Source organism: Crocodylus siamensis, chromosome 3 (assembly GCF_052110815.1).
Source record: "Crocodylus siamensis isolate JL-2025a chromosome 3, ASM5211081v1, whole genome shotgun sequence".
NCBI lineage: Eukaryota > Metazoa > Chordata > Crocodylia > Crocodylidae > Crocodylus > Crocodylus siamensis.
This window is the reverse complement of record NC_143397.1, coordinates 143,657,868-143,683,718: the sequence shown is the minus strand read 5'-3', so window position 1 is coordinate 143,683,718 and position 25,851 is coordinate 143,657,868. Positions and strand designations below refer to the sequence as shown.

The window sequence follows — 25,851 nt, the reverse complement described above, 5'->3', positions numbered from 1 at the left end:
CTCCAGAACTGGCAGTTTGGGACTTTTTGCCAGAGCTAGATTTAGTCAACGTACATTTTTAGTAACATTTTAAAGTTTTTTGGAGACCTGGGTTAATTAATATAATCCTTGAAGCGCTATCATATATGCTGCCTAACCAGATCCATGTGTTTTACAGGCCAAGCCAGTTTTGGTATTCTTTGGGATTGTGCATTGCTCCTGCCTAAGTAAATTGGCATTTACCCACCTGTGTGTCTACACAGTTCATTAATCCTAAATTCCCAGTGCTGGAACTCCTGAGATTTGCTGTCTTGCACATCTAATCTCTGACAGTTGATATCTTCTCCCCATTTACTTCTTTTTTTCCTTTTGATCCCTGCAAGGTAAAGTCCCGATCTATGATGCTTGGTTTCTCAGAGCAACAGTTCTGACATCTGATCCTGGATGCATGGTCTCTAGTACTAGATCCCTATCAGGAAATGTACTGGTATCTGATCCTGGTGATCACTGACACCTGATACATGATGATCTACCCACTGTGGTATGGTATACTGCCAAAAGTGAATCTGAAACAGCCAAAGCAGGAGAACTAAAGAACTGTGCCCTGTGATAAATGTGGTGAAAAGGAAAGACATTCTATTTTTCACGGACGCAGGAAAAAGAAGTGAAAGTGATGACAGAATAAGGGAGAGAGAGGTGAGAAAAGAAGGAAAAGAGACTGAAGGGAAAAAGAGGAAGGATAGAAACATGAGAGAAGAAAAGAACTGGATTTGAGCAAAGCCCAGCAGTTTCAGTTTGCAGAGCTTCCCACAGATATTTTCTTTGAAGCTTTCACACTAGTTTTACTCTGCCTTTTGGGTTCAGTTCAACATAAGTCAAAACCAAATGTTAAAAAATCAAGCTTTGCCTAATTTCCATTAAAAAAAAATCATCTGTAATTCTGAATTTTAGATGACCAGTTCAGTGCACAATTATAAATGCCCTCAGATTCATTCAAGACATGTGAGAAGTCGGCAATTCTGACTTTGCAAAGAAATCTGAAATCAGGCTCGTTTCATATGGGGTTTTGTTTCATTGTAAGCTTTTTGCACAGCTGTAGAGAATCCCAGAAAAAGCAAAGTTGTTTTGAAATGAAAAACTGAAATGTGCTGTTCCAGTAAGGTCAAAACATGTTTTGATTTATTTTTGTTGTAAATGAATTTTAGTTAAAACTGACATTTCCTTGGAATCTTTCCATTTTGTCAATTCATCATTTTCAGCTAGCTCTAAAATCAACCTTGTGTGACCCTGTGTAATCATGTCATGTGATTGGTCCCGGGAATAAAGATTAGATTCTTATCAGTTCTGCTGTATGTTGCAACTTTGTTACGTGGTGTCAGAAGAAAATTAATTTTTATGTATAAATGCAGCAGTTGAAGCCACTTGAATCCTCCAGCCTGGACAGGAACCTATCTGGGAGGTTGGTGAGGTCATTGAAGGCTTCCACATTTTTCCAGGTTTAAGGACTACTGTGAAGAACCAAAGAATATTAAATTTTCCATTCTGCCTGATGGAGCAGATGCCAGAGGCAGTGCATATCTCCAGTATATACCAGTGTCAGCAGAAAGAGGCCTGCAGTCTGTTAAAGCAAAAGACTTAAAAAATACTGAGATTCCCACAAGAATACCACTTAGGAAAGCTGTATTTTTTTTAAAAACCTTGCACAGCTTCATGAGACTGTTGAACTTTGTTGCGCTGACTACTTGTCTAAAACCAAGTCAACATGCTAATTAGAACTATAATAATATCGTAAAACTGAAAAAAGTCAAAGCAAGATTATTGTCTGAAATTGTCTTGACTGCAAAGAAAGTGTATGACTGCCAACTAGTGACAACTCTTTTCAGATGTTAGCTCCCGAATAAATTAATTAGCCCTTTTGTAACTGATCACTTTCCAGAAACTAGCACTAGGAAATAACAATTAATGACTTACCCTCCTGCCTGTCATTTTGTTGCTCAAAGTATAATCCAATATGGTTGTTGCTAACACCACTTCCCTGCCTAGCATCAGTGGACATTTGGGAGGTTATTTAACCATGTGAACTAGCAGAAACCATGCCAAAGATGGTCACATCTTCCCACAAAAACTGTAGTCCTATTTGGTTCAGATTTTGAACCAAGATTAAACTGCCTTGTTGCTCACCTGCAAAAAAAATCATGATTTAGCAAGCCAGTTCAGAAAAGCCAAATAGCATTACAAAATCCTGGTTGTAAACCAAGATTTAAGCTAGTGCCTTAGCATATATGTTACTCTTAGGTTACACTAAGGCTATACTAAGAGTAATGTGGAAGTGGCCACGATGGCATCGGTGACAAGGGCAGGCCGAGTAGGGACTGCCCACAGGTGGCTGTGGTGGTGTCGGCGGCAAGGGGGAGAGGTGGCGAGCAACGTGAAGTGAGCAGAGACCACATGCAGCTGCCAATGGCCATATTAGCAACGAGGTGGGGGTGGCGACCACCCTCAGAAGCCGGTGGCAGCCAATCTCAGGGGGGGCACATGACTCTCTGCCTGCTCTGTGTGGATAAACTTTCCACCCTCAGAACTCTACTGCCCAGGGGTGGTACTGGCACCAAGCCAACTCTCCTTCCAGCCCCCCAGCAAAGCCCAAGGAAATGCATGTGGCCCAAGCAAACTGCACTGAACCCAGTTCAACCACAACTGAATATAAACTGTGTTTAGTTGGAAGTTCTACCTAAAACATATTTCTTAAACATGACTGCAACCGTTTTATATGTGGATACAAAATACATTACAAATTCTGCATCTTGAGTCTTCTTGCACTCAAATTAGTTTTATACCTGTGTAACTGGTGTGAGTGAAAAGAACCAGATTACTGCATCAAGAAGCCTCTCCCTGGGTGCATCTACATGTGATACCACATTGCCATAGCAATGCACTATGGCAACATAGCATCCACAGCTGTTTACATGTGACCAGCAGCTACTTTGCCATAGTGGTGCACTGCCCCATTATAGAGTGTCGCTACAGCAGAGTAGCTGCTAAAAATAACCGTGTGCAGCATGTGCACCACAGTACAGGTAGTTACTGTGCTGTGCTTTAGTACTTCCAAAAGGAAGTACTAAAGCATGGTGCAGTAACAGCATTGTTGCAGGGCAACATGTAGATGTGTCCTCTAGCTAGGTCCCTCCAAACAGAAAGGAGGAACATTGTATAACTTGTATCTGTGACCCCAAAGGGCTACTACATAGTATAACATAAAAAAGCTTGATGAAACAGAACCCCCGATCTCATAGGTATCATAAATTTTAAGGCCAGAAAAGACTATTATGATAATTTATTCTGACCTTCTACATAAACAGGCCATAGAATTTAACCAAGCAATTCCTGCATCAAGTTCAGCAACTTGTGATCAAATAAGGCTGAGTTACATTATTGTAGTTCTGCAAATAGAAGAAGTGAACAGACAGGGATAAATCAGAGGAAGGGAGAAGAGGGCCTCTGAGGTAAGAGGAGAGTCTGTTTCATAACAAGACTCTGCTCTTCTCATGTTTCCCTGTCCCAAGAGTAGAGTCACTAGACACTCAGGCATCTAAAGCTCACTCAGGCATCTTTAATTAACATAAATACAACAAATAAAATACATTCAAAGCAACATTAAGTTTACTCTTTATCTCTCCTAAAACCTATGTACAAATTCATAATTTGTGCTGAAAATGCATCAGGAAATAAAAAAGAGCTGGCTACTGAAGCAATGTTACTCCTTATATTGCATATCTATAAAAGACCTTAATTCTTCTGATGTTGGAATGGTAATTTCCTATATTTCTGAGTTTTTTAAGTGTATACTTAAAATAAACAGGATATACATTGTGACCAGATGTAGGATGCTGCAGAGACCATTAAGCTTTCTATTTCCTGTCTCATATTTTTATAATTGTGAAAAATTAGAGACTGAGTGTGGCTAACTTGGTGCGGATGCATAGAAAGGATGCTGGTGTGAGAAGCATATATGTGTATAATCACACTTTTGTATGTTTAAGCTATTTTGCTCACCCAGCACCTTTAATGCAGCTCTTAGAATAATGTTTCCTGTTAAGGTCCTGTATGCAGTTTTGAAACAAAGAGAGCAATGATCTGGCTCTCTTAGGAATGGGTTCAATAGCTGTGCTATAAGCAGTGCTATGAGATAAGTAAGTGGTGCTCTTATATTTTCAGTGTCAGTAGATAGTACTCCTCTATAGGTGGGGTGGCCATACATCCTGATTTAATCAGGACAGTCCCGGATTTCAGAAGCTCATCCTGGCTGGTAAGAATTAAAATGAGTGTCCCAGAAATGCAGGGGCATGAAGCATAGTCTGGCAGGGAGGCAGAGTGATGTGGAGCAGCAACATACACCAGGCAGGCAGGCAGACAGGCCTGTCTGCCTGCCTGGTGCACCACATTGCCTGCCCCTGCCTCTGCCTGCAGCAGTGCCACTGACTTGGGGGGTGGGCAGTGTCCCAGGTGTCCCAGATTTCCTTATGGTTAGCATATCTATAAGTAGTACAGAAGAAAAGGCAGGAGTGATCTCCTGTAGATTGCAGCCTAAGTCTGAGAAGACTGCCTCCCCCCTCCTCCCCACAAACAATTTCCCCTTATTCTTGTAGATCTACAATTAGGAAAACATGCAGACTTCATCACTGAAACATCAAGGGATTATCTGGGACTCCTTTTGGTTTACTTTGGATTAAAGAGGTTCTGTGATGTCAATGTACTTTATCATTTGTTTGAGCCACAAATGTACCTAGGTTTATGTATCTATACATTCTGCAAACAGCAACCTGCAGCTAGAGAGGACTTAGTTTCAAATTGGCCAGAGCAAGAGTAATTTTTTTCCTCAGCTGGCTCAGCTGTTGCGAAAAGGTAGGTAGGCTAAATCTTCGTGTGTTTATGTTCAGGGTGGATTTGAGGCACCAAAAAAACAACAACAACACAAAAACCATTGGTTCTCAGGACTGGATTCAAGTGCTGTGCCTTTCAGGCCATTGGGCTCACCTTGTAGAAAGCTACCTTATGGAATTAACCGGGATGGGGTACTAGTGTTGATGTAAAAACACAAAATAAAACAGGATATTTCAAAATAAAGAATGCAATTTCCAGCATTTTAGGACATTTTAATATAGTACAGAAGTCATATTTCTGATAGCATCTCCTCTTTGCAATTTCTACATCTATCTGTCTGTCTATCTGTCTGTATACATATATCTACTTTGGTTTGTCTGTAAGGTGTAAATGTATCAGCGCATTAGTTGGACCCAGGTCACCCAATGTAAGTATAGATCAAGCACTTTAGTGGGGCTTTTTGGGTAGTTTTATCTAATAGCTGATTCAATCAGCTATTATATAAAAGGACTGAAAAGCCCCACTGAAGCACTTGATCTATACAGACACTATGGAATCAGGTTGAACTAATCCGCTGCTACTTACAGTAAAGTGAGATGTTTTTGTTTTGTTTTTAATGTCTGTAAGTAGCTGTGTACTTTGGTGTATGGGGCTCTGGCCCCCTCTTCTCTCTTGCAATTACATTCACTAATATTTCTATTAAATAGGAATGTGCCATTTATTTCAATATTTCGGCACTAAATTCTCTACAGAAAAATAAAAATGGGTTATGGCACTTAAAACTTTTTGTAGGCAAACATTTGCACCAACTTAATTAGTTAAACCAGCTTGATAGTGATGCTAGAATAAAGTGTTTGTATCCTTATAGCTTGTTTCAGTGAATTAACAATCCTCTTAACCAGTGCACCTGAAAGATGAGTGCATTTCTACTTTTGAACCAAAGCATATGGGTTTAAATGTGGACATACCATTGCAGTAGATATACCATTGCAGTGAAGCTGGGGTCAATTCACCTCACGTAGCAAATAGGTTATGATTAAATATGCAAGAAAAGTAGCCATGGAGAAATATTTTAACTAGCACCCAATTGCTTCCCAAGTCATTCCCATAACATGGTGTCTTTCAGCAAGGAGAGAGCAGAGAATATTCTACCCAAAATGAAGTAGCACAGCATTTGCTAGAAAAGCACTAACCAACCATCTCAAATTTCCTAGCATAGTATTGCACCTCCACTACTGCAGGTATTATGCTATATTCACAGAGGTACAGATCTTGGAAGAGCTTGTCATGAAGCCAAAGATAGCTGTTCCTAAGCTAACTCAGCAGAGGTTGATAACTGGAAATAGACTGAGGTCATGTTATTCTCCATAGTTCTGTACCATCCTCACCTGCTAAGACTGGCTGTGAGTGTGAAAAGTCATTAAGTATGCATAAATTCTGACCTGGACTGCACAGTTATGGACTACAGAGTGGATACAGTTTGAAAACAAATGAAATGACAGTTGGTATTCATCACCATATCTGTTTGGAAGAGGAGGAAGATTCCCAGTAGAAGTGCTGCCTCACACAGGTTAACTGGCAGTTTTGGAGCTCTTCTCCCCAACTCTTTAAAAAATAATTTAATCAGTACAGCTTCCCTTCCCACTGAAATCACATTCACTGTATTTTTAGTATGTTCTGGTGAAATGAAAAGCATTACTTACATCCAATTTTCCACATAAGCACTTCTGATGACTGTCTCTTTTAAGTCTTTTCAGGCTATCCATCCTGAATTAACATTTCTGTAAGAAAAGGTCTTTTGTGGTTTATAAATTTTTAATACAGGACGCTAACTGCCAGAAAAGTTCTGGATTGCAACCAAAGATTTTAAACAGTCTCCCCAGCAGATGAAATGAGGTACAACCCCTGGTGCACCTGGAGACAGTGCTTCTTTCATTCCTCTTTCAAAGTTATGACACCTCTGGCTTCAGCCTCAGAATGTCAGAAATTTTCCTTTAAACTTGTTTCCTGGAAATAGAGTTTTATGCTATTAATGGGTAATTTATCACACTGTATTTTTCAGCCTCAGAAATTTTTCTTTTTTGAAATGAGTAAAAATTACACGGACAGCTAAGCAGAGGTAAGGACTTTCATATGAGGGGGGTCAGACATCTTGGGCAGCAGAGGACAGCATCAGTTGAGGCCAACCAGTAATAAAGAATTTGCCGACTTTGCCATTTATGCTTTAGCCAACCTCAGACATTAAAATATTCCTGCGTATAAGACTGCTGATTTTGGGCCTAATTTTACAACTTGTACTCCAGCTGTGCAGAAGTTATTCATACAAAGAGTCCATTAACTGCAGCAAAACTCCTTGTGTGAGCAAATTATTATTGACCTTTGTAAATGCTGTTCAAGGTGACTTCAGTGGAAAGACTTACCTGACTAACTACCATATCAGCAAACGCTTGCAGTCGAGGATGATTGTCTTCCATGATTGCTTTATCTGTGGGTCCAAAAGTGACTGACGAGGCTGACCTGGGATCAAACAATGTTGTTGCAACTTGGGCATGTGTTTTTGTGTGGGGTGGGTGGCTGCGGAGGTCTACCACCCACAGGTCACAAGGTATCCTAAGAATACAGGCAGTGTCTTTTGTCATGATTTTAATTTTCTAGAAGCCACATATTTTCTAGAGTTAGATGTGTTTTAGGACAAGTAGACATTTTTAAAAAGCTTCTGGAGAGATCCAGAAATAAAATGCAGTATGTTTCCATCAAATGCAGCCTTAATGGATTAATTTTTTGTATGTCTTATATTATACTGCTTTTTCAGTCTAATTTGAGCCAATAAGGACTTCACAATGGTCTGAGGAGACCAAGGCAAATGTGTTCAAAAAAACTGTTAGACGTGACTTACTAGTGATAGAAGCTGAGCACATTTTGACCCAATTAATTCCCTGTCCTTCAGGTACAGCATTGGCAATACCCTACTCCCCCTCCTCTACACCCATGCCCTGTTGTTGAGGGGTTTTTTTAATAGGTTGCTTCATAACTGTGGTGTTCAAAGGGGACTGATGGAGATAGTTCTATATACCCTTGCAGAGAAAAGGTTGCCTGAAAATGCAGGAGACTGGAACTGATGGCCTGAGAGGCCCTTTCTAGTCCTATGTTCTCATGTAAGACAAGAGACCCCTGCAAGTATTACGTGGTCTCCAAAGATTTACCACTGAACTCTGATAATGATTACCTTTCAGTTTGGTTCAGAGATTTACCGTCATGATTTATCACTAAGGCTTACTCCAGGATGCCTTGTTGCCAGGGAGATTATGCTAAAGGTGGAGAAATACATAATTAATTAACAGGTTGTAGAGTAGCTGGATGCAGAGAGCCCCGTGGAACTATAAATTTTCTAGGCCTACCTCATGAAGTTCATTGCCAGAACTTTCTTGCTATATGTTCCTAACTTGTATAAAGCAGCTTCTTTTTTTTTTACCCTAAGCAGAGTTCCAGACTAACTTTCTGGGCGAACCCCTTGAGATCCATAAACCTACAGCAATCCATAAACATAGATCACTTATGACACAGTATGTCGCTTAATCTTGGGTATACAATTATTTCAGTCCCCACAGTGAGAAACTTCAGCATTACTGCTGGCCTTAGAAATGAGCAGGTTTGGATAAAATCCCTGATCCATGTTGATCTCTGTCTTTCTGGGGGGTACAGTGGGAGAGAAATAGTGTGTGTTTCCGGTTCCACCATCCCTGACATCTGGGAACTTTCAGTAAATAGCATGACTTCATGAATCTGTTTCATTGCTTTCGTGCTTTCTTTCTGAATCTGTTTCTGAACTCAGCAGCTGTAAGTTTATATTGTTTCTCAAGGGAGCTCTTGTACTCTGCTGGAGCAGGAGCAAACATGTTTCAACCCAGTCTTTCTTTACAGTGCCACCATGCACAATACCGCGTCAACTCCTGCTCCAGCACATTAAACCTGTATTTCAGGATAGTGGCTCTTTTGTACATAAAAATATAAACCCTAGGGGCTTCAACAGTAAATTCAGCAAATCACAGGAGGGGACCATGCAGAAACGCTTTACTTTTGCATCTGGATAAAAAGAGACACTTCCCTTGTAAGTGACCTATAAAATTGGTGATCAATATCATCTAGAAAAAAATTGCCCAGGACATAACTCATCTATGAATCACAAATAAAAATTCAGACGTTATTGATATTACTAAAATTTATTCACTGAAAACAACAGCAGCAACAGAAATACCACCTACTTTATCAGACAAAGATAAAGATATTGAAGGGACTGTGTATTTCCATATGGTTTTTAAATCATATTTCTCCTTATTTATAAGAGTGAATTTATACAGCATTTTGCCATGCTGTGTTGAAATATGTACTCTCAATCTGGTTTTTTATAAATGAGTCTTCACAAAATGGACAAACATAGACAAGAGTCAGAAGAGAAAAGAAAAGATGACTTTCTGAAAAACTGGATTTAAGAAAGATGGAGAAATATTGTCCCAGGTAGCATGAGAGGGGACAGCACTGACTGACCATGAAAAAAGTAGTAAAATGAAAGGATTAGGAAAAGTAATATAGATCATGGGAAAGTCAGCAGTAAACAGGAACAGAGATATTAATGAGGTAACAGTACAAGAGTCATGTAAATCCTTAAAAATATAAATCAATATAAATTAGTTTATATGGCTGCACCAAGCTCTATGTTTCTAGATTGCTTGTCACATATCCTCCCTGAGATTTTAGTCTCAGGATGAGTGATTTGCTGAGGGGAGTATTCTACTTGTACGTTATTATATAATATGTAAAGTACAAAATAATTTCACAAAAACTCCATGAAACATTTCCACATATTTTTCTCCAAAACAGAAATAAAAATTTGAAAAATTTTGACCACGTCTAGAAAATAGTAATATACTGGGTGTGTCTACACATGCATTTACACCAGCTTAAATTTACTACACAGTAAATTACTGCACAGTAAGTGGGAAGAGGCTGGCATCTACATGTGCAGGCATTAAAGTGCATTAACACTGTGTGTGGATTGACTTGGGACTAAAGTTAATCCCAAGTCAGTCCATACTCACAGCATTACTGTGCAATAAAGCATCTACACATGCATTACTACACAGTAACTAATTGGGCATAAATTTGATACCTGCATGATGCAGATATCAAATTTACGCTGAAGATGGCATAAGTTACCATATTTACTGCACAGTACAGGCATGCACATGTAGACACCCCTGGACTGTGCAGTAATTTCAGTTACTGCACATTAAATTTGCATGTGTAGATATTCCGTGTGTGTGTGTGTGTGTGTGTGTGTGTGTGTGTAAGTAGGAATATACACATATGTAGTGTTCTGTATACAAGCAAAGCTATTATACACATTATACAAATTCAGAAACTATAGTTACTCTATGATGTCTTTTAGCTTCATAAAAAGATAGTTTTGCACTGGCATTCTCCCCAGTCAGCTTAATAATAAATATGCACTATAGGCCTTAGCTTGTGCGAGTTGTGTCTTCAGGTCATGTCTTCTCCAACATGAATATCAGAAAATACCAGTGAAGGTATTTGCAAATGAGCAAAGTTTCTAAGTTGCTACTACTCTGGCTGCATCTACACAAGACACTGACTGCTCAGTTGTTACTGCACAGTCATTTAGTACTTGTATAAAAAAGTACTAAATGACTGCACAGTAACCTGAGTTACTGCACAGTAGCACCAAGGAATGGCTTGTTTGTGATGCTGACTGCACAGTAGCCTGAGACTACTGTGAAGTCACATGGTGTCACATCACACTTTCTACCATGCAGTGCAGCTGTGCAGTAGTCTTGGGCTACAACACAGTCAGCATCTCATGTAAACGAGGCCTCTGAGAGGTAAAAGTCAGAGGTCACAGTGGGCCATGCTAAATTCTTGCAAGTCAGAGCTAGTTGTACACATGTTGATTTTCTTAATATATACTCATCCTGAACCCTGCCAGAACTTGAGAACAGAAATGTCAGGAGGATTGTCCATTGCTTGTACATGTGACTAAGCCCTGGCTGGAATGTGCTGTGGATACCATACATGTGCTGGAAACTCGTAAGTGGCAGGCTATTGCATTTTATTTGGGGGTAAACATAAAAAGTCCTCTCAGAAAATGAAATAGAAACAATATGTGTCAAGGAGGATATGGAAATGTAAGAGATGGTGTGCAAAACAATTTGGTATTAATGACGAAGCATTTTGTTCTAGCCATGCTAAACCAGAGTGATAGCAATCTTACATGAATTATAGCATATCCTAACTCATGGCATCCAGCCAGAGAAAATTGGAATCAGTCTCTGCTACTCAAACATTTTCACTTGAGTTCTTGTTTATACTGTTTGATGCCAGCAGCCATAAATTTATGAGCTGCTCTGTCTGGACCTTTAGTGGATAGGAAATATGAAAGAACTGAACTTATTGAAGGGGTTTGGCCATAAAAATAATAATCATGAGGAGGGGGTGGAATGGGAAGAAAACTTGCTTTGAAGTAGTTCCTTCAGAGGACAAAAAAGAGAATGCAAGTAATTCACCATCTCCACATTACAATCAAGGAATTGGTATCACTGAAGAGGATGTGAGTAGCTTGTTAAGAAGTTGTTATTTAGCTTTCTTGATCTTTGCACTAGAAATACAACTATTGTAGATTCTCAGGATTTACTGAGATATCAGTATTTTTAATAGTATAGTTTTTTCTGATAACTATGAGTCCGATCCATATCCCAGTTATAAAATGGAAAGGCTTCTCTTGACTTCAAAGGGCTGTAGATCAGAGCCTAATTCAAGTTTGTACTGGGCAACTCCAGATCTGAAATTCAAAATGTAGATATGATGGATATTTTTGATGTCCTGAGGAGGCAGATTGAATCAACTGATTCTCAAACTGGGGCCATAGACTACTAGGACTTAGTACAGGCAGTCAAAAAGCCTGAGGCAAAATAGATTCAATGTAGGCAGCTTCCTCTAAGCTGTGTAGGTTGAACTGATAAACAACTGAAATGACATTCAGTTTTCAATTGGGCAAGGCCTACAGAGGCCTGCACTGACTGGGTCACATCTCCCAGCTAGATGGCCACTTCCAGCCCAGCCAAGCGTCACCAATTGTCTCCTCAGTACATGCTCCTACTCCCCTGCTGTCCCTCCACAGGTGGTTAAGGAGCCCCCTATCCAGGTATTGGCCCACTTTTTGGGGGGGTTTCTCCAGCCTGGGTTCCCCAGCCCAGGCAGCCCTGGGGAGCTCAGAAGATTCCCCCCGCCTTCTTCCCAGCTCCTGATTGCTTCAGCCGCTGCCCCAGGAAGGAAGGAGAAGGAGTCATCCAGGCTGGGTGCCTGCCTATGCACCCCAGTATGGGGCACTGGAGAGCCCTCTCCTTGGGGGTCTTCCCCCACCCCAGCCCATGGTCTCTCAGGGAACTGAGGAGGAATTCTTCCCCTCCTGAACCCCAGAGCTGCCTGCCTGAGCTGTTGCAAGTCTTAGGGATAATGTGGGACAACCCTCAGGGAGCAGAAGGAAATTCTTCCACTCCCCTACAAAAAGTTTTGCCTCAGATTCACAACAGCTCAGCCAAAACCAGGTGCAGAGGAGCAGGAGAATTTTCCTCTGCTCCCTAAGGCTGTCCTGGGCTGTCCCTGAGACTCTCAGCAGCCAAGGCAAGCAGTCCTGGGATTTGAGAGGGGAAGAATTTCCCTCAGCTCCCTGGGGCTGCCTCAGGCTGGGAGACCCTAGGCTGGGGTGCGGGGGAGCCCCCCAAGGCAGAGGCTTCCCAATTCCCCTATGCCAGGCTGGGTGGGCAGGCACCTGACTGGGAGGACTTCTTCTCCCTCCCTCCCTCCTGTGACAGCTAGCAAGGGGGAGTAAGAGAAAGGGTTTCCCTCCTCCCACATGCTGCATTGACCCTGGCTAGGAGGGCTGGGGGTCTGTTTCCCTGCCCACTCCTGTCCCCATAGGCTGACAGACACAAACAGAAAACAGGCAGAGGGGTGAGGCAGTCCCTGCTCTGCTAAAGTAGACAGCATAGCCCAGGGCTGCAAAGCATTCTGGGATGCTGAGGGACTGTGAGTTAACTTGAACCAGGAAGTTCTTCTGTCCCAGATCAAGTTCTGTGAGTTAACTTGATCTGCGACAAGTTCAATAAACCAGTTTGACCTAAATCAGTTAAGTCTAATACTACATCCAACCAGGTTTACCTTAAACTGGTTTTGCCCATTTTGAAAGCAGTTTATGTGCACTGAACTTCTGTTCTGTTACAGGTTTAAACCAGTTTCTGATCACTTAAACCGTTTTATGTATAATTGTCCCTAGCCTAGAAGTTCACAAGGCTAAAATAAATAGTATATGCATGTACTAGGTATTCCCCTCTCCCTCACCACTTTTCAATTAAAACTGATGGCAACTATAATGATCATTGGGTTCAGTGAAGATGGTCACTCTTGAATGAGAAAAACTAAATAACAAGTTTTATTGCAGAGCAGTAGAAGAGCATCTTTAGTCTCTAACTAACTACCACCCAACTAAGGGACCATCTTCTAATTCCCAGATTTCTTAGTCCATTGATTTAGGGATAATTTCTAAATTATGACTTCTGTCACTAAAATAAGGAGGCATGACAGTCTACAAGAAGTTTGAGACACAAAAAATCGGGTAGAATAATTTCCAAAACTCTAGCAACAAAATTTCCATTGAAATGAACTGGGACATTTATCACAACCTTCACAAACCCATTTTGTACTATTCACTCCTGCTGGCTGAGGGTATGTGTACTGTGTGGATAAATGAACAACTGGAAGTCTCTGTAATTTTGTCTTTTCCCTTGTCATAGCATGCACACTTTTTTATATTCCTTCCAAATTAGGGGGAATTTCTGTGTACCCTGCCACCTGTTACTTTTTATATGGGTGTTTAGTAACATGGTAGAAACAAAGGGAGAAATACCAGAGTTAACCTTAAGTAAATTTCTAATGCAACAAAACCCAGTGAAAAAATGCAATATCAACAGACAAGCAAATACAAATAAATATTTTTAGCAGCCTATTAAGTACTCTGAGTTTCTACAGTTGATTAATGCAAGAAGATTTAGTACACATGTTTCTTAGACTGTGGAAAAATTCCCAGTATTCCACAGCTTTCCAACCAATATTGTCATCTCTGTGGTGTGATGGCCTAGTGTGTTCAGTATTTTGAGCTGTGAGAGAAAACATATGGTAATTCATGTCTTGTTCAAGACCTGCAAAGCAAGTTCTTTTTACATTATGTTCAGATAAACAAATTTCTTTGTTTATACAGCCAATTTAACCATTTTCAAAATTCATACTGTTAATCTCCAATAGCTTCTATGCTGAGTGAATACATATATATTTTTGTTTCACTAGAATACAGTATTATTGGTAGCTAGGGAAAAGGTGGGAAGTTGAGAAAATGTCACTGAGTTTGTTGCCATTTTTTTCCATCAAAAGCAGTTTTGATGAAAATGCTCATTGACATTTCACAATGCAGAACTTGTCCACCCACGTGGATAATATTAAACCAAAGATTCAAGAAATCCAAAGCCAACAATGACAGGAAGTAATAGCCTGTTTGAATAGGCACTGATACATCAACAGCTGGAAAGTTGCATTCAATTCTGGGCATCTCATTACAAGAAAGATTCTGAGAAATTCATGAAATGTAGATTGGAGCAAATATTGTTGAAGGGCACACACACTTTGATTATAAGGACTCCTAATGAATAGGATTAAAAAAGAATTACAGGTATATTTTGTTTGACTTAGGCTACAAGACAGGTTCTTAACCTTTTTTAGACTGAATACACCCCTCAGTAGATTCAAGGGACCCCCATATAGACTTGAGACACCCCTTAGAAAAATGCCAGCTCTTAATTTTCACTTGTTTTTTGACTACAGAAAAGTAACAGAGTAGTTCTTCTGTTGCACAGAACTCCATGACAGGTCAGAATATTTTTAACACTATTGATTCCTATACGAAATCTATGTTTTTATTATGCGAATTATGTTTGCATACCTGACAGTGGTAATATTGCAGTGGCAGCCTTGAAAGGATCTCAAGACACGCCAGGGTGTCATGGAACCCTGGTTGAGAATCACTGGGGCTGGACGGGCACCAGAATATAATGAAACTTGGCTTTTCTTGTGCAGAAGAGAAAATGCTGCAAACCTAGAATTGTGAACCATGTTGCTGACATTTCAGGCAAGATGCAACATTCTCCAAGTCTAGCCATTTTACAGATGATGCAGACACTCTGCTAGAATATTGTAGCTAACACGGACTTTTACAGATGTGTAGGTGCCCAGAGAATGTAATTTATGTTTCTAACAGAGAGAAATGGAGCAACTTTGGGGGCCTTAAACGTGACAGTTCTTTGCAGGAGGCTCCGTGATGCTCTCTCTGTCGGTATTTTTTTCTCTCCGATGTCTCATGTGTTATTCTTTCTGTGAAATAGGGATCCCTAATCTCCATTTTTTTTTTCATCCAGTTTCTTGCTTTTAAATCACTTAAACTTCTAAATCATTGTGTGGACTATGCTATTAACCATAACACTTGTTAGCTACCTCCTGATAATGTAAGTTATGTAAGAAAGAGATCTGAATCCAAGTTTCAGGGACAGGCCTGGACACAGTTCACATTTCAACCATGGTGACAAGCTGCTGTCACAAAGTGGCTAATGTATTATGAAATCTTTCTTTTTTTAACCTGCAGTAATCTGAAAGCAAAATACAAGTGCTTGAATTAGCTTTCAGCATATTTCAATACTAAATGCATATTGATTCATGATGACTACTTTAGGTTTCTCTGTAAAGCTCTTATAAACAGTATTGGTGGTAGGAAAGATCTGAGGCAACTGAGAGAGAGAGTGAAAGAGAAAACACTTTAACCACTTCAAGCAAAAACCAGAATTTCTGATTCCCAACCCCATGAGGCATCCTGTAATGGCCACTTTATAAAAAATGAAAGCCCTTCAGAAAAACATTTGTGATAGTAATCAATGATTGTTTTTAAAGAAGAAGTTTACAGGCAGACCATATGGGGATGGCACTGAGGCAGTGCTTCTAAAGTAGTGATTCTGAAGCAGGGTGTTACAGCACCCTGGGGTGCCTTGAGCACCAAAGTAAGAATGTGGCTGAGTGCCCGGGGTGGCTGCTGCACACAGGGGCAGTAGCAACTTCTGTTTGCTGCTGCCATTGCAATCACAATCACATGGCTGTGGCACAGGCTGTTTTTTTCACGCCCTTCTCTGTTGTTTGCCCCTGCTCTAGTTATGCCAGTGGCCTCAAGATACTTTCAAAGGTATCCCAATATGCCACATAACATTATCACTGTTAGGTGTGCAAACAGAATTCACAAGCTAAACCGAGAGATTTCAAATAGATATTCACAGTGTTAAAAGTATTTTGTTCTACTCTGGGCTTTCTGAGTTCTTTGCAACAGAAGAATTGCTCTATTGGTTTTCTGTAGTCGAAAAATGAGTGAAAATTAAGAGTTGGCATTTTCTGAGGAGCACCTTGAATCTAAGGAGGGGTACCTTAAATCTAAAAATGGTTGAGAACCATTGATCTAGAATAGTAAGAAAATGGGTTTGGAAGGGACCTCCTGTGTTCCAGGCAGAATCATCCCTTTCTAAACTATACCAGATGTTGCCAATAAACTTTATTTCCTACAGTATATAGTCAGATCATTGAAGATCCTAAAAGTGTCTTCATTTGTGTTATATTTGCTAAAAACAGAAGTAAATGGAATGTGTTTTATGAGGAAAAGGCCTGTGCTTGTTTAGACTTTGGTTTGATTTTGTACACTGTGTCAGAGGTGGTAATCATGCAGTGGAGAGGAAAGGTTGTGACTTCCTGCAGTGTCTGTATACCAAGACCTCTCTTTCTCTTAAGTATTAATTGCACAACACACCTCTCTTTTTTAATGATGTCTTTGGTAATAGGTTTCTCAACAAACTGCACATTTTAATCAGAAACACTGACATTAAAGGCAATCATTTCAAGTACCGAAGCGTAGCCATCCATTTTGGACCCTCACTATTTTCCCATTTAAGAGCAGAGTCATGTTTCTGAAAAGAAATAAAGCTGGTGTCAAAGTATCTTCACCCAGCAAGGCTTCTCAGATGTCTCATAGCCTTTTCACTGTCGAATTCCATTGGAGTGCAAAGAAATCCATCCCCGGAGGCTGACGTCATGGAGCAGAGTGCATTTAGGATGCTCAGCAAATGTCTTTTACTATATTTATTTCACTTTAAAACTGGTTAAAAAAAAAGACAGGGGTGTTGTGCTTTCTCAGAAATCTGGGTGTCCCTTTACTTTATCATAATCAAACATATTTGGATGGCTTTTAAATAGCTTGAGCTTGAGCTTGATTTGCTGAGCCAGGGTATGTGCTAGAGAAGACTGGACAAAAATATTTTAAAACAGAAATTGTCTTTAAATTGTTGACCATTAGAGCAGTTCCTTCCTGACTAACCCAGCATAATGACTACCTCCAGCAGCCATAGTTCTGCCACCTCAGTGGTAAACTCTTTGGTCAAAATATTTGATCCTAATGCTTTGCAAAATCAGGAGCCTGCTAATGATATGGAAACTACACAAAATCCCCATGCTGCAGTCAGACATATCAGCTTCTCTGAAAATATTAATACCTTGGATATGAAGTTTACCTTCCTTGGTCAGAAAGTAGACAAGTTGTTGGCTGTGCAGGACAATGTCCTTCAGAAGCTAAACAGTGTTTCCTGGGAAATCTGTTGCATTGAAGAAGACATTGGGATGTTAAAGGCAAACACAACTGAACCTGGATATATCAGAGAAACAAAAGAAAAGCTAAAAAGTTCTGAAATCCAGGGGGTCTACTTAGCAATAAGCAATACCCTTGCTGGTATGAACAGGAGTGCACATCAGCAAGCTAAAAAATTATATGAAATGGAACAAGTAATTCTGGGGTTGCAGCAGCTGCTTGGGTTTTTTATCAAGATATTGAAAACTTCTGGACTCAGTGTCTTAGTTTTCAAAGACCAGGCTTCTCCTAAGCTTGGCAAAGGTATTGGTTTCTTAAAGAAAGATGAAGTTGGACACGTTTTCAGGACACAAATTTTGCTGGACAAAAAATATTTCAGTTCACTCCAAAAAAACAATAAAAAGGTGAGTGTAGGTTTGCTTTTAACATTGCTGAGGAGTGTTATTATCTGGTACAAGTCTATTTTTTGGCATGCTCAGTGTTTTAAGTCATTAAAGTTAAGAGAGGCAAATCCAGATGCTTTAGTCTGTAACTTGTTTAGACCTGACTAAGCAACTTTTAATGACAACAATGTAGAAAATCATTGTGAACTGCAGGATTGTTTCCCCTAATGTTCAGTTTGCAGCATAGTGATTTCTGTTAGAAGACATAATTAGGGGCCAATTCTCTTTCCGTTGAACTCAATGACAACATTTACACTGATTTCAGTGGGAGGAAATTCGGACCCTAGGTTTTTTCTTAGACGTTCTCTGGATTTATAAACAATTGGGAAAGAGACAATACAATGCAGATATTATATGACCTCTTCCAAAGCTCACTGAAGTAGACTGAAATTCTCCCACTGATTTCAGTAGGCTTGGAATCAGTCAGTATAAAGTAATTTATTTCACAAAACAGCTTACTATATGTATTATCCTGCAATACTTCTGCTTCATCTGATATCAGGATAAAGAAAAGGTTGATTTAAGCAAGATTCACAAGACTTGGCCCTGTTAGATTCACTGTAAATAGAACTTTATTTTATTTTATGGAAACTGAAGTTCTATTTACAATTAATCCAGCAGGGCCAAGTCTTGCGAATCTTGCTTAAATCTACCTTGCAGTGACTTTCCAATGATATTGAAATGGGTTGAAAATATTTATTTTATTTTATAGAAACTGAATATTTTCAACCCATTTCAATATCAATGGAACTTCACTGCATTCTCTGTAAGCCTGATACAAAAACCATTTAAATATGTGGAAAAACTTCCACTGACTAGAACAGACTTCATCATCAGTCCTGTAAGCTTGTTGTACTGCACTTAGTTCGGTAAACCTTACCTCTGCATGTTACAATGATACAGTTTTACAAATTAATTTCAACACATTATTTTTTGTATTAGCTCAACTAAAATTGCTGTTTTTCACAGATCCTTTGCTGCTTGTTTTTTACATTTTGTTTAAAGGTGCAAACATTGTTTCATGCATTGGAGGAGATGTTCTTGAATAGCTCAAGCTTCAAACATTGTGTGAAAGTGTTAACAGGAATGGTGCTACCTGATTTAGAAGTACCTAGCATTTATTCAGAGGCAGATGCCTCTTAATCTGGTTATCCTTAAGCAGCCCCGCTTCCTAGTTAGGTAAGAAGTGCTGAAGCCAACACATGTAACTTAATAGGGTCTAATGGAATCTGAGCTGCAGAAAAGGAACATCTTGTAAAGTTCTTTCTTTCAGTAGATCAGGACAGTCCTCTTATGAAAGTTATATGATTGTGCATGCTTCTTTCCAAGGCATCGATCATGGGATGGAAAATCAACCACTGTATATAAGAATGAAAGAAAAAAGAGATATCCTCCATGTTTCGGTGGTGTTGGTTGTAGCTGTGTTGGTCTAAGGATGTAGGTAAATGAGGTTCATAGAATCATAGAAGTCAGGTCAGAAGGGACCTTGTAGAACTTCAAGTCCAACCCCCTGCCTGGGCAGGAGAAAAAAACTGGGCTCAAATGATCCCAGCCAGGTGGCATCAAGCCTCCTCTTAAAGACCCCCAGGGTAGGAGCCAACACCACTTCCCTTGGAAGTTGGTTCCAGATCCTAGCCACCCTGATAGTGAAGTAGTTCTTACGGATGTCTAATTTAAACCTACTCTCCAACAACTTATTCCTTGTTATGCCAGGGGCGCTAGGGGAAACAAGGTCTCTCCCAAACCCTTCTGGTCCCCCCAGTGAGTTTATAGATGGTCACCAGGTCCCCCCTCAGCCTTCACTTGTGAAGGCTGAACAGGTTCAGGTCCTACAGTCTCTCATTGTAGGGTCTGCCCTGTTGTCCCCGGATCATGTGGGTGGCCCTCCTCTGGACCCTCTCAATGTTGTCCACATCCTGCCTGAAGTGGGGCACACAGAACTGAACACAGTACTCCAGCTGTGGCCTGACCAGTGTTGCATAGAGGGGGAGGATCACCTCCTTGGCCCTGCTAGAGATGCACCTGTGGATGCACGGCAAGGTCCGGTTAGCCCTGCCAACCGTGACCTCACATTGTCAGCCCATGTTCATCTTGGAGTCAATAATGACTCCAAGATCCCTTTCTGCCTCCGTGCTCTCAAGAAGGGAGTTTCCCATCTTGTAAGTGTGCTGCTGGTTACTACTGCCCAAGTGCAGCACCCTGCACTTACTTGTCAGTATTGAGGCACATCCTGTTTTTGCTAGCTCACCCCTGTAACCCCTGCTGCAGTCTTTCCCTCCCTACTGGCGTGCTCATCTCACCTCACCTCACCTCAGGTTCTTTGTGTAAATGTGATATCTTTTATTAGACCAACGAAGTAGTTGGAAAAACTGTTCTTTGCAAGCTTGCAGGTGCAAACACCCTTCTTCAGGCAGAGAGAGAGTCGCACTAGGTCACCATTCCCCCTTCCCCACCCCCCCACCAGTCACTCACCCATTGTCTCTCACCCCCTCTGATCCTCACTGCCACACATTTGCATTTTCACTGACCTGTATTCTTACATACTATTGTCTATCCCATCTAGGAGAGCACAGAACAACTGCAGACTCTCTGCCTGAAGAAGGGTATTTGTACCCAAAAGCTTGCAAAGAACAATTTTTTCCTGCTTAGTTGGTGTAATAAAAGATCTTGCATTTACCCAGAGTACCTTGCATGAAAAAGGGGGTATTTTTATAGGATGTCAAATCTCAAGATATATTGAACTCATAAAGAAATTCCAAAAAGTCTTTCTTTTCTTTACTGTCCTTTTCTTCACCTCCTTTGTTGAGCTATACTCTAGTATGGAATGGAACAAGAATTACTTATTTGAAATATCCATCTTTTATTTTTAATAAAAAATTTTAATAAAAATATATCTGTTGATAAAACGGTATGAAAATCACATGAAGTAAAGCTGGACATAAAAGTTTGATCTACTTACTATGTGGGTAGAAGTACAATTCTACTAGCGTCAGTGGAATAACATATTCATAAGTGATTGTAAATAAGAATTAAATCAAACCCATTATGTTTCTGAAGTTTGAATAAAACTAAGCCTGATGTAGAGGAAGGAAGTGGTGGCAATGGAGGCAGAAAACCTGATGAGACAGAGTTTTTAGGTTTTTTGGGGTATGTCAACCTTGTTCCCACAGTGCTCCCAGAAGGGCTGTTTTCAGACTGAAGCTCCCAGAAGCCCCAAGAATCAGTACCCCAGGGTCTCAGGTGCTGTAGAAACATAGTAAAAGGAAAGTTTACTGATTAATTCCTAGAAGCATGCCATGTATACTGGAGAGCAAGGAGAATGGCACAGAAATTAGCGTATCAGAAGAGGGCAAATGTGCATACAAAGCTAGCATCCACGGCAGAGTAAAGCAGGGAAACCCAAATGACACAGAGATGAGTGCAAAGAGTTGGCAAATTCTTTTGGGAAGTGGAGAAGGAACATATCTACACCATTTCTGTGGGTCCTGTTGGCGCAGACACTCTTGAGGACTTTCGTTCCACACCCAATCCAGAAATGCAGTGGTAATGCCATTCCAAGGGCATCTCCCTCACCATGGCCAACATCAAACCTGTTGTCTCTGGTGTGTTTGAGAGTGACCTTGTGATATGCACTTCAAATCAGCTTCACTTCTCCATTTCTTGGTTTTGTGCATGGGAGCAGGTGTGTGATATGTGTTTGAAAACAACCCTTCTGGGAGTACTGTGGGAAAAGTGTTGACATACACAAAAAAAACCCTAAAATCTCTGTCTCATCAGGTTTTCTGCCTCCATCACCACCACTTCTTTCCTCCACCCCAGGCTTAGTTTTATTCAGTCTCTAAGGGACACTAATTGGAATTGGTAGGCATTTTGCTCAAGTACATGCTGAATAAGCAGTTCTGGAACTGCCCTGATGATATTATTGCACTTTTAATATTTTGTTTGTTTTACTACATATCCCACATATGTTGGCTTGTCATTACCTCCTTGCATTTGCATGTGATTTATTATAAAAGGATCATCATAAAATTATCGTGCAAGTCAGTGAACAACAGCTGGATTTAGTAAACACATCCCAGTTTTAAGTAAAAACAGACTTAATTCAGTTCTGCATTGAGAATAATGGGACTTGGTATAGTATCCATCAGCTGAGACTGCTGAATCTGGCTGCCACTGCAGAGCTGGCAGCTACTGGTGCTTGGGCAGACACAATCCCTTTGCCTGAGTGAGAAATAGAGTGCTTTCTACAAAACTAGAAACCACTCAAGTAGGCGTTATATCAATGTTGCTTATGGCCTTCCCCTCCCACCTGCTCAGTATGGGCTATAAAATTTAGGCTTAAAATGTTCCTGAAAAAGCAAAGAGAACATTTCCACAGGAAAGAAGGGAGCCAGGGGGGGAGGAAAGGGAGAAGAGAATAACAATGGCTTACTTTCACTTATACCCAGTGTCCTGGATTATAAAGAGGTAGCTATGAATCTCTGATACAGAAGCAGAAGGATGGTATATATCTTGAATGAAATTGACCCATTAGTAGATGATTTGTGCACAAATAAGAGTCCCTGCTGTTTTCCCCACACTGGAGGTTAGGGAGAGCAGTCAAATACAGATACAATGTGCTAATAAAACTCAGGGTTTTTCTTACCTGCTTTCAGGCTATACTCAAGCAGCTTCACAAGTACCTTTAGTTAGTCTCTAGTGATCCTCAACCAGGGTGTCACGGCATCCTGGGGGCAGAGCTGGCCTTGGGGAAAATGGCACTCTGGGCAAAATTGTATTTTGGCAACCCCCACCTTTTTACCTCCCACCTCGCTGTGTGTGACGGCTTTTTCCTGAAACCTAAAAAAGAATGCACTACATTCGAAAGTGTATCTAACTCTATCCCAACCAAACATAAAAGCTATCACCCATAAGCATCCCCGCCTTCCATTGTTCTCAGATAAATTCTTGCCCTCTGTTAATGAAGTAAATATATTCTCTATTCTAAGTAAAAGATACCAGTGCACTCACAAACCTGGGTTGTAAGTAACTTTGAAATTATCTCAGAAAAGGACAACCCCATTCTTTTTCATTATTGGCTTTGGTGTCCTCCTGGCACCATGCTTGATCTTTCACACATATGCCAACGACGAGGACCAAAGCCTGGCTGGACAGCAGCCCTGGTGGAGCCTGGGCTGATTCCAAACACATTCCATTCAGCGTGTGCTGCCTTCATGGTGAGGTACCACAGGAAAAAGCATGTCTATGAAGGTGAAATAAAGAAATCCCAGATTTTTTTTTTAACCCTGCCTGTTAAATGAAATGTGTTATTAGGAAACCCGTGTTTTGGAATCCAATTAAAAGTGAGTCATCAAAGCTGTAGGGGATAATTTTGAAGTTTGTAACCATTTGGAAATCTCCCAGCAGCATGATTTCCCAAAAACAGCTTATGAAGTACAGTTCAAGAAGTCTGGACATACTTGCCATGCATATCACAGTATGGTTGGCTCCAATGAGTCAGCCAAGCTGAGAAATAATTTTCTGTTGCTTAATTAATGTGGTTGCAAGATTTTGCCTAAGATTTGACAGGTGAAACTCAGAGCTAACTTGTTCCATATCAAGAAAATGGCCACTGTTTGGCTCTCATGATAGATCCCTTCTCCTCCTTCTTCTGAGATGCCAACTCTGACAAAGCTGATGCCCACAAAAGAAAAGAAGCTATTTTGTATAAATATGAAATTCTGGAGTAGTTTACAGATTGACCTCATCATGACGTAGGTGCAAATGAAGTATACGGACCCACAGTGACAGTGATGGAAGTAATTTCAGACCAGGACCCCATGGTACTAGCAGCTGTACAACAGAACAAAAAGATATTCCAACTCCTGAAGAGATTACAAACTTAGTATGGTAAGAAGTGAAGAAAAGTACAGATAAATACAGAGTCGCAAGGGAGAACAGGGAGACATACTAGTCAGGTTTTACCATACCAGCCCAACCTTTGTCATGGTTTCCCAAAAAACATCTCATGAAGACATCTCAACAAAGAAAAATTTTAAGAAGGACTTTGAAAGACAGCAACAAAATGGTTCTGCACATATTTCTGGGGAGCTGCTCTTAGGATGAGGGTCAGAATGGGAAGAAGTATGAAGACACTCATTTGAAAATGTGCACAGGAATGATGGAGATGGGCAGCATGGGCCAGTCAGAGGTGAAGTTGACTTCCTGATACTGAGCATTGATAGGTAGAATGGTATTTGATAAGAGTCTTGATGAAAACATGCTTGCATCTGTATCTGGATAGTGAATTCTCTTGCATTTGCTAAATGATTTTACATATGGATTTTCCTGCACATCCTAATGAGGAATCATAATTCTCATGGCATTTACTTTACATTTTTGTGTGTGATTGATTAGGAATTACAACTTGGACTTAGTCATGGGCAACTGGTGTCTCCTGAATCGGGGGGGCATGTGCCCACCCCAGTGGCCAGTCAGCAACGGGGGGGGGGGGGGGGGTCCTCTCACAGCTGATAGCGCTGAACCAGAAGCACAAGTGGGGCACCCAGAAGTGCCATCAGTGCTTCTGGAAATGCCAGTGGTGGTTTTCCTGGTGCTCCCAGTCCTTGGCCAGCACACGCAGGGAGGGCACTAGCACTCCCACCTGCCCCCCCACCTGTCACCTAAGCAGGGAGCGCTCGCTGTCAGGGGGTGCACCAGTGCTCTCAGGGGGTGCACGTGCACCCCTATACACCCCCTGCGCATTGCCATTGGACTTAGTATATATAGGAAGATTTTGTTTGAATGAACTCAACCCCGCAGAGAACGAGAGATACAAGTCCTCTGCCCCAAAGTGCTTACAGCCCGTAGAGACAAGCAATAAATAATGACTTAGACACAATGACCACTATGAAACCTAGAGGCAGTGGAGCAGAGTTCCTTGGTGTGTGTATGTTTTGTGAGAAATAAGTATCAGAATGTGATTCAAAGGTCATTTAACACTACGTTCTTCAAAGAAGTATATTTCAAGGAGGAATACAGTGGTGAAGAGGACAGAGGCCATCCCTACTGGGATAGCTGAGGATTTACTTGAGTAAAGCAGGCATGAAATGCATTTCTGATGCCAAAAGTTAGTATTTTAATATTTCAGTCACGTGCAAGAAGTTCTCCCATCTAGAAATACAGATACACAGAGAACATCTTACATGTTGGCTTAGTGCATGACATAACTCTGGGTGTTAATTACCTGCTCAAGTGCTCCATATCACCACACAGATCAAGTAGCAAAATTATATCTATTAATGCAGGATGAACAGCTCTTATATAAGAGCTGGATAGCTGATCCTAATAAATCCATGGGAAATATCCTAGGCATCTATGAAACAGACACCAGATGAGTACGCAGTGCATTCTTTGCATATGCAAATTCTATATATTGCTATCTGTTGAATGAGATTGAAGGGAAGCCATGGAATACCTCATTTTGACATCAAAAGAGCTGCAACAGAGTAATAAAGGAGCTCTAAACTATAACTTCTGGGCTGCTTCATGAAGCCATTCATTATAAAATTGCCTGTGTGGGAAGAAAATCAAAGGGTTTTATTAGGTGAATAAAAAAAAGTGGAAGGCTTGCTAGAAAAACATTCCAAGGTTAGTCCTGGTGTAGTAAAAAGAAAGAATTTAACTAAATACAGCTCATTAAAAAGGAGTCAGATGTCCATCAAAAAACATTAATTTTTATTGAATTTGCAATTGCTATTAAATTATATTATATTTATA

At 40.6% G+C, this 25,851-nt stretch overlaps 2 protein-coding genes across 3 annotated transcripts in view; both read left to right on the top strand.

Annotated features, from left to right (window-relative positions):
- MYLK4 (myosin light chain kinase family member 4) overlaps nt 1–25,851 on the top strand; it is a 104,651-nt gene that overhangs the window by 50,099 nt on the left and 28,701 nt on the right. The gene's annotated exons all lie outside the window — the stretch shown is intronic.
- Nucleotides 17,392–19,236, top strand: LOC149868937 (uncharacterized). Its single transcript, XM_090037169.1, has 2 exons — nt 17,392–18,054; nt 19,099–19,236. Exons 1-2 carry the CDS (start codon nt 17,392–17,394, stop codon nt 19,234–19,236), a joined length of 801 nt encoding a protein of 266 aa, XP_089893295.1.